Below are 13,229 nucleotides of genomic sequence, written 5' to 3' on the forward strand. Positions count from 1 at the left end.
TTAACACACTAACATTTGCTAATTAGCACTAAACACAAGTACAGCTGAGGCTGATGGAAAGTCTTTTACTTTACAGGTAGTTGGTATATAACCAAAATATTGGACATGTTACAGTTTTGACCTGATGATGTCCCTAAATGAAAAGTCAGAAGATCATTAATATCAGTACAATTAATCCTTTGGGTGCCATGATTATCTGTGGCAGACGTCGTGGTTCACCCAGCAGTGAGATATTACAATCTGAACATCTCAACTAAAGGCTGAAGAAGACAACAACAGAACTGCCCAATAGAGGGAGGTTGTATGCGAATCTGTGTGTTTATTTTATTTTTCCAATCCTCCACCTCCCTGTCCTGCTCTGTTTTTTATTTGTTTTTCTCTGGGTTTCTGTCTACTTCTGTTTTGAATCATTTCTCCTTTCTTCCCACATTCCCTCCTCCTTTCTTATATTTACGCTTCCTGCATTTTTCCCCCTTTCTATCATCTTCTGCTCCTTCTCTTTTATCTCTTCTTTATTTCTGCTTCTTCCTCTGTCTCTCCAACTCTGCCAGCGACAGATGTGGCTGGAGGTATTATATTTTTGAGGTGGGAGGGTTGAGGAGGGGTAACCGAGGTCCCATACAGGACAGGGAACGGGTTGGCGCTGGGCCAAAGTTGGGCTCTGACACAAAACGCCTGCTTATTGTCAGAACAAAGGAGTTGCAAGCTTTTCTCTTGCTCCGTCATTCTCTTCAAAAATGTAAGAGTCTTCAGATTCTTGGCCCTCTGACTGCCTTCTCTCAGCTCCTCCCGTCTTCCTCCCCTCTTTTCTCTCTACTGTGTTTTTTTCCCCTGTTTTTGCAGATAATCACTGTAATCTAAATCAGTCTGTTGAGCAGCAGCAAACTAAACTGTTCACTGGAGACACCTCACAGACACAAACCCTGGATTTATGTGCTGTAAGCATGATAAGTGTGTTGCCTCTAATCGGTCCAGATCTGTATTTGTTTGGACACTAAAGAATATAATAATAATATGTTAATGTACCAGATCCTTCCAACTCAGTGGGTCAGCAGAGGTCTCACTTACTATATACGGTAAATGGACTGCACTTTTATAGCACTTTTCTATTCTTATCGACCAATCAATGCCCTTTACACTACAAGCCACATTCACCCATTCACACACACATTCCTACAACGCTTTCTACTATTCATACAGCACTTTAACCATACATACACACACTCATACACTGATGGAACAACCATCAGAGGCAATTTGGGGTTCAGTATCTTGCCCAAGGACACTTCGACATGCGGACTGGAGGAGCCTGGGATCAAACCACCGACCTCCTCTACTATAATATGGTTGCACCTCTGTTAACAGTTAACTCTGTAACAGTGCTTTATGAAGACCCTGGTGTGTTTGATACTTGGAGTTGACGATTTAGTCCTATCTGCAGGTGAATCAGCACAGCACCATTACCATGATGTAAATATTTCCCTCTCTCTGTGTGTGTAGCTGAAGAAGAAGCAGGTTTACGTGGAGAAGGTGGAGAGGATGCAGCAGGCTCTGGCTCAGCTGCAGGCGGCCTGTGAGAAGAGAGAACAACTCGAGCATCGACTCCGTACAAGACTGGAAAGAGAGTTGGAGTCACTACGCATGCAGCAGGTAAAACACCAGGCCTGTGCTGACTGGCGATCATATACAGACTATCTATAAAACCTATTTATGAATTTTATACAAATCCTCATCAGTCTGCTGTGGTAACACTAGTATCTTTCCAAATCTTTGTAGCCTATAATACAGGCTCACTAAAGTATAGTCTGTGTATCAGGACCTGGGAACCAGCTGTTTTTATGTACATTCTCTAATTGCACAAGAAAAATGGTGTAGTAATGGTGTGGTGAATGTTTTTGTGACACACTTTGAACCCCTTAATACTCATCACTCATGGTTTGAGTGTCACCGCCTGTCTTGAGTAATGTGCCCATGTTCATCCCATTATGGCCACAGTTTACCATCTTCTAATGACTTCCAGCGGGACAATGCTCCATGTCACAAAGCAAAAGTCTCAAACTGCTTTCATGAACATGTCGTGAGTTCAGTGAACTTCAGCGGCCTCCCCAGTCTCCAGACCTGAATCCAGTAGAACACCTTTGGGATGTGGCAGCATGAATGTGCAGCTGACAAATCTGCAGAACTGATGTGATGCAGGTCAGACTCTTGACACAGGAGGATGGTGAACACCTCGATCTGTTCTGCGTTTTCTGTGGCGTTTAATTACAGATTTAAAAACAGTTTGATGAGTAGAACTTGATGTTGATAAGTAAGGTGAAAGCAGTTAGATGTCAGTTGATGCCTGCCCTCAGACAGACTGTACTCTTCTCCCAGTTTCAGTGGCTGGACAGAGACATAAAATTCCTTCATTTAGCTGGAGAGATTATAAATAAAAAGCACTTTCTCTTTTCAAGGAAAATAAGGGTTGTAACAAATCTGCAGAAATGATGTGATGCAATCACGTCAACATGGAGCTGAATCTCAGAGGGAATCTGTGAAATTTGGTGTGAACTTGTTCCAGAGTTTAGAGCAGAACCTTTTCTAACTCATGGCCGCTTTAAAATCTCAACAAAAAAAAAAACGAAATCCAACCCCATAACAATACGAGGGCCAATAATACGTTCTCAGAGCAATTTTTATTTTAATGATAATTAAGGACTGAACTGAAAGCAGAGGAAGCTCAATTTCTCTTTTTTGTTAGATCACTTGTAGATTCACAACTATCTCTTGACTCTCTTTCCTTTTAGTTATTCCTGGTGCTAACCAGCTACCCATTTTAATAATCCAGTTTTTGCTATGGATGTAATCTTTTAGCGCACAATCAGACTGCGATAGCAAACTGAGATAGCAAACAAACAATCAGACTGAGATAGCAAACAAGTTTAAGTTATGTTGTTGCTGGTGTCAAAGTGGTCCTGCAACAACATAAAAGATCCTATCATTGTCTTATCAATGATAGTGAAAACATTTGAATGTTTTTGAAGATTGTTTTGTTTTAAAACATTTAAAAATATTGTTTATATACATTTTTTGACCTGAAGGTGACCTTGTACAATTCGCTCTTCTTCATCTTCATCTTAGGGTGTTTGATGAGCAAAGTCAGAGCTGCAGGCAAGAGACTGAAGTGTGGGTGGAGATAAAGTCAGGGCTAATCAGGCAAAGTCATTTTAAGGCCATGAAGGTATTTTTTCATGGAAAAAACTTCTAAATATGTAATTTTGTGGAACAGAGATGAGTTTTATGGGGTTAATCAATGCAAGGAGAGGACCTTTTAACATTTCTGACAGCCAGCAATTTTGTTAACAGATTTCTCTTTTCTTTTTCATTTTTCTTATAACAAGTTTCAGGTCCTGGTTTAGCTATCCAGGCCACAAATGTTACTGGTTTGTTATACTTTCATAGCATAATTTTTGGCTGCAGCAGCAGCTGGTTTCAGCTGTCCTCTACCTGCTGAGCAGCAAACAGGAGACAGACACAGTCAAGCCAGCAGCTGGTGAACATAGTGGCAGTTAAACAGCCAGATATTTCTTTCAGGGGTTGTCTTTAATTGTTGTGTTCACAGCCTGTTCCAGTTGCCCCCAAAAAGCCAATCTGTTACTGTTATTTGCACACCCGTTCCTTGTCTGGACTGACCACGGGCCAGCGCATCATCTGTCAATGTCCATGAGTGAGTGAGTGAGTGAGTGAGCGAGCGAGCGAGTTGAAAGAGTGATCAAGTTCCACGTCACTTGAGTGGTGGACTTTTCCCATTGGCCGTTGCTCTTTCAATGATTTCGATTTGATGGTTTCTGTGACGTCATCACAGATGGTTTATAGTGAATATGCAACAGTTTTCAAACGACACATTTCCTCAAATAGTGACTGGGGCATTTGTTTAACTCACCTGTATAAGGTAAGAGGTCTTTATTTGTAACTTCCTCTGTTTACATGTATAATTGGTCATTCAGGTATTTTTGTAGGATGCCTTGTTCTAATCTGCTCCTGTTTGCCCTGTTAATGTTTCTGCATTATGTGTTAATACACACACTTCCTGTTACTCTCCCAGCGTCAGGGAGGCTCTCAAAGCAGTGGTGTGGTCCCGTCTGAGTACAACGCCACAGTGCTGATGGAGCACCTCAGGGAGAAGGAGGAGCGGATTCTGGCTCTGGAGGCTGACATGACCAAGTGGGAGCAAAAGTACTTGGAGGAGAGTGTGATGAGGCAGTTTGCCCTAGATGCCGCAGCCTCTGTTGCCACTCAGAGGTAAATCTTCATGTTATAGTTAGTGTGTTGTTATTGGCAGTTCATTCTGTGAGACATTGGGCCTCATGGAAGAACCAGTTGTACAAAGTGATTAGTTCTTAAGGGGGCAAGTATAAGTGATTTAGGAGAATTTGTGGTATTCACCAATTTCTATTAGGTATGAATGAGATTCAGAGGTGGTCCAGAGAACAGAGGGGAAAACACACTCATTTGACTAAAGAATAATAGTGGGTTAATCTGAATGAATTTAGAGATAAATATGATATTAATTAATTAATTAATTTTAATTAATTTATTTTATTAAAATGAATCAAAATTGATTTAAAATGAATAAAAATTACGATGTACTTGATGCAAAATGAATATTCTGTTCACGGTATGATCATCATAGCTAGCCAATTGACAGAGACATTTGAATCAGGGTCTTTATGCATTATCATTCCCTTGCATTTGACAGTGTAATATCACCTGCTGCAGGCTATAATTGTCTCTAGTATATATATATGTATCTCAGTGATTGTTGTCCCCTCGCATATTAGTCATGGACCTCTGTGCTTTAGAAAGCTTCTAACTTCATGTAGTCTGGATAGTTATTCCTCTTTATTTCCATCGCAGTACAGCGCTGCTCTGATGACTCGTCACTGACAGATGTACTATTATTATTTTGAATAGTTTTCGGTCCTGCGACTGCGACTACAACTACTGACTACTGATTTGTAGCAGGCAGCACCCTGTATGTGGCAATTTTAATGCAAATAAGTAAGTCATGTACAGGTGGTATTCATTAGTCTGAGAGAAGTGATTTATGACAAGTTTTTCAATCAAGAGAGTTTGGTGAATCCAACTTGGAAGCCTCACAGAAAAAAGTATGAGAAATTGAGGACAAGAATATAAAAATGTTCTCGGGTGAAGCCAGTTGTTTCAGACACTGATGTCTCTCAAATGTTCATAAGCTAATGGTTAAATGGCTTGGCTTGAACAATGGGATGGAGCCTGGATGAGCAAATACCTCAACTGAGACACATGTGTGTCAAGACTCATCAGAATTAATGTTCCCTTATAGGAAAAGTAGAAATTAGCATTCAGAAGCAATAAATTCTACTTGCGACATCATTGGCTTTTTATATTTTATTATTTAAATTATTTATTTTTTTGTGGATGAGCTATTTCTGGACAGTGTTGTCTAATGGAGGCTCTTTCCTGTTTCGCAGGGATACATCGGCAGCGGTGATAAGCCACTCTCCCAGCAGCAGCTACGACACGTCGGTGGAGGCTCGAATTCAGAAAGAAGAAGAGGAGATTCTCATGGCTAATCGACGCTGTCTGGACATGGAAAGCAGGTAAAGCTCTCTCCACATACATGCAGCGTCCCTTAGACCTGTTGTCGGGTGGCAACCTGGTAAATATTCCTTTTAGTTTGGACGATTATCTCATGAAGTTTCCCAGTGATTAGTTTTTGTTTTCTGATGGTGGCTTAAGTTTCTTCCATGTGTCTTGAGAACTGTATTTCCAGGTGTAAACAAACAAACAAAGAAAAGATGTTGTTATGATCCATAATTCACTGTGGACTGACTAGCGGGTATAGTGGTTCAAAGACATGCTAAAGCACACATGTGGATTTCATTCTCAGCCTGCTTTCACAACAGTTCCAATTAACTCTGGTGTCTTTGCTGGTTTGGACAACTGGACAGAGACCAACTGAGAGGGATTTCAGTCAGTTTCAGATGAAATTTTTCTTTGTGGTGTGAAAGCAAAGCAGACCAATCACAGGGCTGTGTGATTCTGGCAGGAATTCAAAAGTTAAACTGCTATTGAATCCATCTGTTGATTGTGATCTGTCAGAAAAAAAGATCTAATAGGCATCCTGTACAAGCAAATCATTCAGTAACCATGGTAAATCTTTCCGTGACCCATCAGAAAGTGACAGGGGGTTTAAACAGAGATGTTTTGCAGTTTTTCATTAAAAAGTCAAACTTAGTGATCACATTAATGTTAATTAGATGCCTCTTCTTCATCATTGTGACACTAGAGGAGGTAAACAAAAACATTAGGCACTGTTATGTGCCGCTGTTGTTGGTCTCTCCACCTTTCGTTCTAACAGTGCAGGGTGACATCACCAAAACTGCTTAATGGATGAGTTATTTGTCAGTCCATAGGACTTCATGTTTACTGGTTTGTCTTTAAGAAGCCAGTGTGAACATGAAGTGGACCAGAACTAAAAGGCAACAATGAGTAATTTTTTAATCCTTAATCAAATAAACTAAAGTCCAGATGTGAAAGCACAAATGTAGCTCACAGGTGCTCACTGTCCTGCAGTAACTGTGGCTCCTATCTGGTCCAGGATAAAGAATCTCCATGCCCAGATTATAGAGAAGGATGCCATGATCAAGGTGCTCCACCAGCGCTCGAGGAAGGAGCCCATCAAGTCAGACCTGCCATCTGCCATGAGGCCTTCTAAGTCCCTGATGTCCATCTCTAACACTGGCTCTGGTGGTTCAGGACTGCTCTCTCACAGCCTAGGACTCAGCAGTTCACCCATCACCGAAGAACGCAAAGACACCAGCTGGAAAGGCAGTCTGGGTAAGAACCAGCAGTCGTTACACCTAATGCAGAGTGTTTACCATGTGTGACACAGCAGCTGAAATGGTACTATGGTTGAGAAATGGTGATAGACAGTCACTTGTCACTACTGTCAGCATTTTTTTTTAGCAATTATTTCTTCTCATGCTTGTCCAGGGGTTCTACTGGGTCCAGAGTTTCGCACAGAGTCTCTCAGGACGGAGTCTATCTCATCATCTCCCTCCCCAGTGCTTCCTTCCACTCCAATGACTGCAGGCCACTCGAAGACGGGCAGCAGAGACAGCTGCACGCAGACCGAAAAGGGCCAGAATCAGGACACCAGCAAGCCCAGCACTCCAGCACTTCAGAGCATGACATTGCCTGCCCGCCTGTCCAGTCCCAGCCCTGTCTACATCCCTGATCGCATAGCAGGTCAGCTCTCACTGTCTGTCAGACATGTCTGTCCAAGCTCAGGGATGTGTAAGGCTCTAATCACAATCCAGATTCCTAGAGAAATTTAGACTGTGCCTGCTGTTTGGTGCGTGTACTTCACTCCTCTCTACGACATGAATGAAACTGAAAGTAATGTCCTTTGTAAAGACTGAAACGAGAAGTGAAGGAATTTTCTAGTAATAATATATGCCTTCAGTGCTATTACATTACAGGCACATAATTACACTGTCACGACATCTGTCCAATGACATGGTTCATTATGATTTACTGCATAGCCATTCATCAGTCCACCAATGTCAGGCCTACACTGACCACACAGAGTAATGACTTATTTTATGTAAAATACATGCAGAGTGACAGAAGAACACAATGGACTCTTAATTTAGTCCTTTTTTGTCAAAATTCATTGCAGTTGGCAGTGAACAATCATACTGAGACTTTGGGCAAAGTCTCAGAAAGTCTCTGAATTTTTTGACTCATAAGTCAAAGTTCAGGAACTTAGAAGAGAACTGAACCCACACCGAAGCAAGTTGGTGTTAAATGTACGATCACTTATGTAAATGTGAGTTTATTGTGATATAGATTGTAGGACATGTGGTCAAGCCCTAACACCTGACATCTCTCAGGATTGTTTTTACTGCTCTGTATGTTCACTGCTCTATATCCTTGTGTGACTAACCTACAAGACTAGAAGTTCACAAAACAGACAGATTGGATCATCAGAATCTGACATTTTTTCATCTCTGTGTAGATGTGGCAGTGTTTCATAGCAGCACCCTGGAGCGGAGGCTCCCTGTCCAGTCCCACCCACAGCAACACCCCCCACCCTCAACCCCATCCAGCCAACAGGAAGTGGACAACGATATGGTGGAGATCCTCATCTGACCCAGTGACCTCTGGAAAAAACTATCCATGTAAAAGAATATATCAGTTTCCTCACAGTAAATGCAGCGACAGACGTGTAACTCATCAAACCTGTAGCTGTGTCTGTGTCGACAGACCCACACCAAGACACATTTTCAAACTCTTATGTTTACATGTGTGCTCATTCAGACACTTCCAGCCTGACCAGAGTTTTTACACATTTCTTTCATTCCATCACTGAATCACTGTTTATCATCAAGGTAGGAAAACCCAGAAATCATTTTCCTAAATGTGTGTCTTTAATATGAAGTGGAAGTTCATAGCTTCATATTTATTTTCCTGGTGCCTTTGGCTTTTGTGATGGTGATGGATTCAACTTTGGTGACTTGTGTTTGAAGTTGAATCAAAGTAAAGTATTTTCGAGTATTTCAAGTAAAAGCTGACATAATTAACACTCATCAGATGGGGAATATAAAAAAGAGTAGACTAAGCTGAAAGCCAAAATCTTATTAAAATTGATCATAGAGTACAAACACATCCACACCCACATATACAAATGTATTTTTTACTTTTACATTTAAGGTGAAGGATTTCTCTTTTTGTTTGACTTGCTGTGGTTGGTGACAAAGGCTTTGTTTAAATGCACTAGTTTTTGACATGGGGGGTTAAGTGTCATTGTTTCTGTGTGTGCAGACTAATAATGACCATATCGCAGCACCAGTGGCATTTCAGCAGATTTGGTAGGTTTTAGCATGTAGCATTTTTCCCTACCGCCATGTGAGCAAATGAAGATGAAAAAACTGGGGACAAGGATTTAGCCATAAGAGAAAGCAGCTTGTTACTGGACATGTGATAGAGATCTGTAAACTCCCCTGTGCAGTGTTGCTGGAGGCCGGTTAGCTCCAATTTGACCAAATGTCTTGGCTACCTTTTTTGTTGCATTTATTGCACTAATTATTTTTTTTATGTGTTTCTTTTTTGCTATATTACTTTAAGACTTCTGACATTAGATATTGTATTTATGTGTAATGTTTTTATACTGTAGTTAGACACAGCACTTGGGTAATCAGAAATGATGTAAACTATAAAACATTATTAACTGTATATATAGAGTATTTACGTTGTATATGTACTGTAATGGCCTGTGTTACTTTGTGCCGCGGAGGGATCTGAGAGCTGAACCTTACAGCTGTGTTACATATCCAGAGTTAGAGTTAGTGAGCTGGTGAGAGTCTGACAGTGTTTTGGCTGCCTGTATGACCCCACTGGCTGAGGTCAATCTCAAGTAGCAGAGAGTAATACAGTATTTCTTTTCCCATGCTTGAACACAGATTTATCTTTTAGTATGATGCACATGATATCATAAAATTGACAGACGTACATGTTATTGTGAATATTCAAATTTCCAGCCACTTGTGTTACCATACCAACCTCCCACCTGACTTGGTAAAAGATCAAGACAAACCAGGAAAATTATTTCCAGACACCATTTGACTGACTTGAGGCCTGATTTGTTACTGTTATGCAATGCTAGACAAAGTCTGCTCTTCCCTTGGCATATTAAATATGATTTGGTCAGTTACCAGGCTAGGACAAGTTTGCATTACTTTACACTATGCATAGTGGAGTGTTGACCAAGGGTCTCAGAATGGATTTGTGTTCATCCCTGTAGATAAAATCCTGAACTCAAGAATAGCACCATCTTAAAAAGGGGTCACATGTTCAGTGTTCAATCAGAGCAAACAACAAGCGATCCAGTCATTTCAAGATATTAGCATGAACTGTATAGTTTAATGGACTGTACATAATCTACCTATGAAGTTTTGTGGTGGTGACAGGCATTAAACCTGCTCCAGGCTGCAGCAGCAACTTAAAAAACTCCACCGAAAATCCACAAAGTCAAGATCACTCATCCTTTAAAAAATCAATAGTTTTTAAACGTGTGTAATTAAATATTACATTTCCAGTGAGGTTTATAGTTAGATTCAAGATACCCACTGAAAGCCAAAAACTTTGGACCAAAGAAGCTCAGAATGGTCAGAGGTCAGACCAGTTCATCAGAAGAATGTCATCAGGAAAGCACTGATATGTTGTAGTTGAATATATAGCCATAACATTATGACCACCTGCCTAATATTGTGTATATTCTACCTTTTGCCGCCAAAACTGACCCGTAGAAGCATGGACTCGACAAGAACTCTGAAGGTGTGCTATGGTATCTGGCACCAAGACGTTAGCGTCAGATCCTTGAAGTCCTGTAAGTTGTGAGGTGGGGCTTCCATGGATCACACTTTTTTGTCCAGCACATCTCACAGATGCTCGATTGGATTGAGATCTGGGGAATTTGGGGGACAAGTCAACACGTTGTGTTCCTCAAACCATTCCTGAATCATTTTTGCCGTGTGGCAGGACGCATTATCCTGCTGAAAGAGGCCACATCTATTAGGGAATACCGTTTCCATGAAGGAGTGCACTTGGTCTGCAACAATGTCTAGGTAGGTGGTACGTGTCAAAGTAACATCCACATGAATGGCAGGACCCAAGGTTTCCAAGCAGAGCATTGACCAAAGCATCACACTGCCCCCGCCAGCTTGCCTTCTTCCAATAGTGCATCTCGAGTGCCAGCTCGAGTTCTGATGTTCACGTGCCCATTGTAGGCGCTTTCGGCCGTGGACAAGGGTCAGCAATTTGCGCTATAGTAGCTCTTCTGTGGTATCGGACAACACAGGCTATCCTTGGCTCCCCACGCACATCAGTGACCCTTAAGCGCCCATGACTCTCCTCGCCGGTTCACTGGTTGTCCTTCCTTAGACCACTTTTGGTAGGTACTAACCACTGCAGACCGGGGAACACCCGACCAGACCTGTAGTTTTGGAGATGCTCTGGCCCGGTCATCTAGCCATCACAATTTGACCCTTGTCACAGTCGCTCAGATCCTTACCCTCACCCATTTTGCCTGCTTCAAACACATCGACTTTGAGAACTAAATGTGCACTTGCTGCCTGTTATAGCCCACCCACTGACAGGTGCCATTGTAACTAGCTAATCAATGTTATTCACTTCACCTGTCAGTGGTCACAATGTTATGGCTGATCAGTGTACGTGACATTTGAGCAGAGTATAAGGATTTAGACCACTACTTCATCTCATCAGCCAAAATGATTGGTGTCATTTTTCTCCATTACAGAAATCAACAATCTTCTTGTGTGAAATCCTTTGAAAATCAAGATGCTTTGCTTCCTGGCACAGGACATGCAGCACTCTGTATTTTGACTGAAAAATGTTTATAGCTGTCAACACAGTTCACTGTTGTCCTCTTATCTATTGCTTTTTTTCATCACCAGCACAATAAGTGTCCTTTATAGAGGTACTGTAAAATACCTGTCTGAGCGTTGTCATGTGTCTTGTTGGGCTCAGCTGAAACTTGAAGACAATGGACCCTGTGCGAATCATAAGGCCTCAGGTGAGATCAGCGCAGCTTTCTGATGGTAGACTGCAACCTTCATGAAGCCATCCTTTACGAAGCTTGCTTTCTTGCTGCAAAAACTAGCTCTTATTTTAGTGCCAAAGCAGCAAAATTGAATTGACTCTTCTGTTGCTGGTGTTTCCTTCAACAAACACATTTCACTGAATGTTCTGATGTGACTGAATATTTTGGGTAAAGGCCAACCAGACCAGGACATTTCAAAATAATAATAATAATAATAATAACATATCTTTTCATAGTTAGTTGTGGAAGATGAAATGCCAAATAATGAAAGGACAGTTGGGATCAGCTGGGTTCTTTGTCTCATTGTCTAACACAGGGAGTTTAAAAAGCTTCAAGGAACATCACATAATGAGCTGGAAAATACAGACGGCTCTCATCAGACCTACAGTAGTAGGTAGTTTCAGGGAGGACTAAGAAAACTAACATCTTTACATTTGAGAAGTTGGTACCAGTGAACATTTATGGTATGCTTATTATTATATAAACAAATCAATTAACAACTTTCAAAATGGTTGCAATTAATTTCCATTCAATGAATAGTTTCAGTCCTGCAGGGTGTTTCCACAAGGCACATTGAAAATTACTATAGGTAAGGAAATGTTCTTGCACTTACATGAACTGCTTTATGTTATGTTGGCATTCATCCTTTAAAGCAATATGTGGTGTTAGCATGAGGTTAGTAACAATGTAACACACCCATACTGTGTCTGAATCAGAAGTGTCCATTTATTGTGCAGTGCTGATGATGTTTCTGAGTCTTGTTTTTAACCATCTGAAAAATTTGGACTGGAACATTTTCTAATGTACAGATGTTACTGATTTTGAGTAACTGTTTTTGTGTAAGGATGTAAAACTTTGAAGCCATTTTCTTGGTTCCTACAACCTTTACAGTTACTCCTTAAAAACTCAAATCATGTTACAAGTGCCTCTACACCTGACACGATACAAGTGACTGTTATTTTTTGGACATGTAGAAAATCTGAGGTGCAGGAGCTGTGTTTGTCTTTACCAGGAACTTGTTTATGTTTCTGTACTGGCAGCATTGTTGTCTGTTAGCATGTAGACAATCTTCAGCTGTCATCCACTGCACTCGCTTAGTGTACATAATCTGACAAATGCCTTGCAAAGAAAAGCTCAGTTCAAACTGTTATGAGATCTCCGCTAGGGGACTGATGGCTCAAATGGATACACTGAAACTCTAAAGGTGGAGCAGTAAAAATGTCAATGTCTGTATTGTAGTGATTCTTGTTTAAGGCTATGTGTTTCCAGTCTGTTCATATACATACTGCTTAATTTGTCATTGCTGTACAATCACAGGTCACATAAAAGCAATTTCTGATTAATTATCCGTTTACAACATTCATCTCGTAGTTTCTTGTCATATGGTATGAAGTCATTTAGTTTTCTTTCTGTATTCCTTTTCTGACAAAATCCAAAATAACCAATTGTTTGTTATATAATATAAATGAGTTAAGTTGGGATTAACTTAATTCTTTTGTTAAATAAATTAATGCAGAGACTGGTTGTTCCTGGTGTTTAGTTACATCTACATGAGCTCACTTAATGCTTAGTGCATATTAGT

General features: G+C 40.7%; 1 protein-coding gene across 3 annotated transcripts in view; it reads left to right on the forward strand.

Annotated features, from left to right (window-relative positions):
* amot (angiomotin) overlaps window positions 1-13,169 on the forward strand; it is a 37,499-nt gene extending 24,330 nt beyond the window's left edge. For 2 of the 3 annotated variants that reach the window (XM_056396498.1, XM_056396499.1), the window contains 6 exons: window positions 1,501-1,650; window positions 4,085-4,281; window positions 5,493-5,621; window positions 6,623-6,861; window positions 7,018-7,272; window positions 8,045-13,169. In XM_056396498.1, coding sequence (XP_056252473.1) covers window positions 1,501-1,650; window positions 4,085-4,281; window positions 5,493-5,621; window positions 6,623-6,861; window positions 7,018-7,272; window positions 8,045-8,178 — 1,104 coding nt within the window. In that variant the 3' untranslated portion in view covers window positions 8,179-13,169. Of the gene's footprint in view, window positions 1-1,500; window positions 1,651-4,084; window positions 4,282-5,492; window positions 5,622-6,597; window positions 6,862-7,017; window positions 7,273-8,044 lie in introns of those variants that run through there. The other variant, XR_008829652.1, reaches the window with a different exon arrangement.
* The last annotated feature ends 60 nt before the right edge of the window (window positions 13,170-13,229 follow it).

Source organism: Seriola aureovittata, chromosome 15 (assembly GCF_021018895.1).
Source record: "Seriola aureovittata isolate HTS-2021-v1 ecotype China chromosome 15, ASM2101889v1, whole genome shotgun sequence".
NCBI classification, from domain to species: Eukaryota; Metazoa; Chordata; class Actinopteri; order Carangiformes; family Carangidae; genus Seriola; species Seriola aureovittata.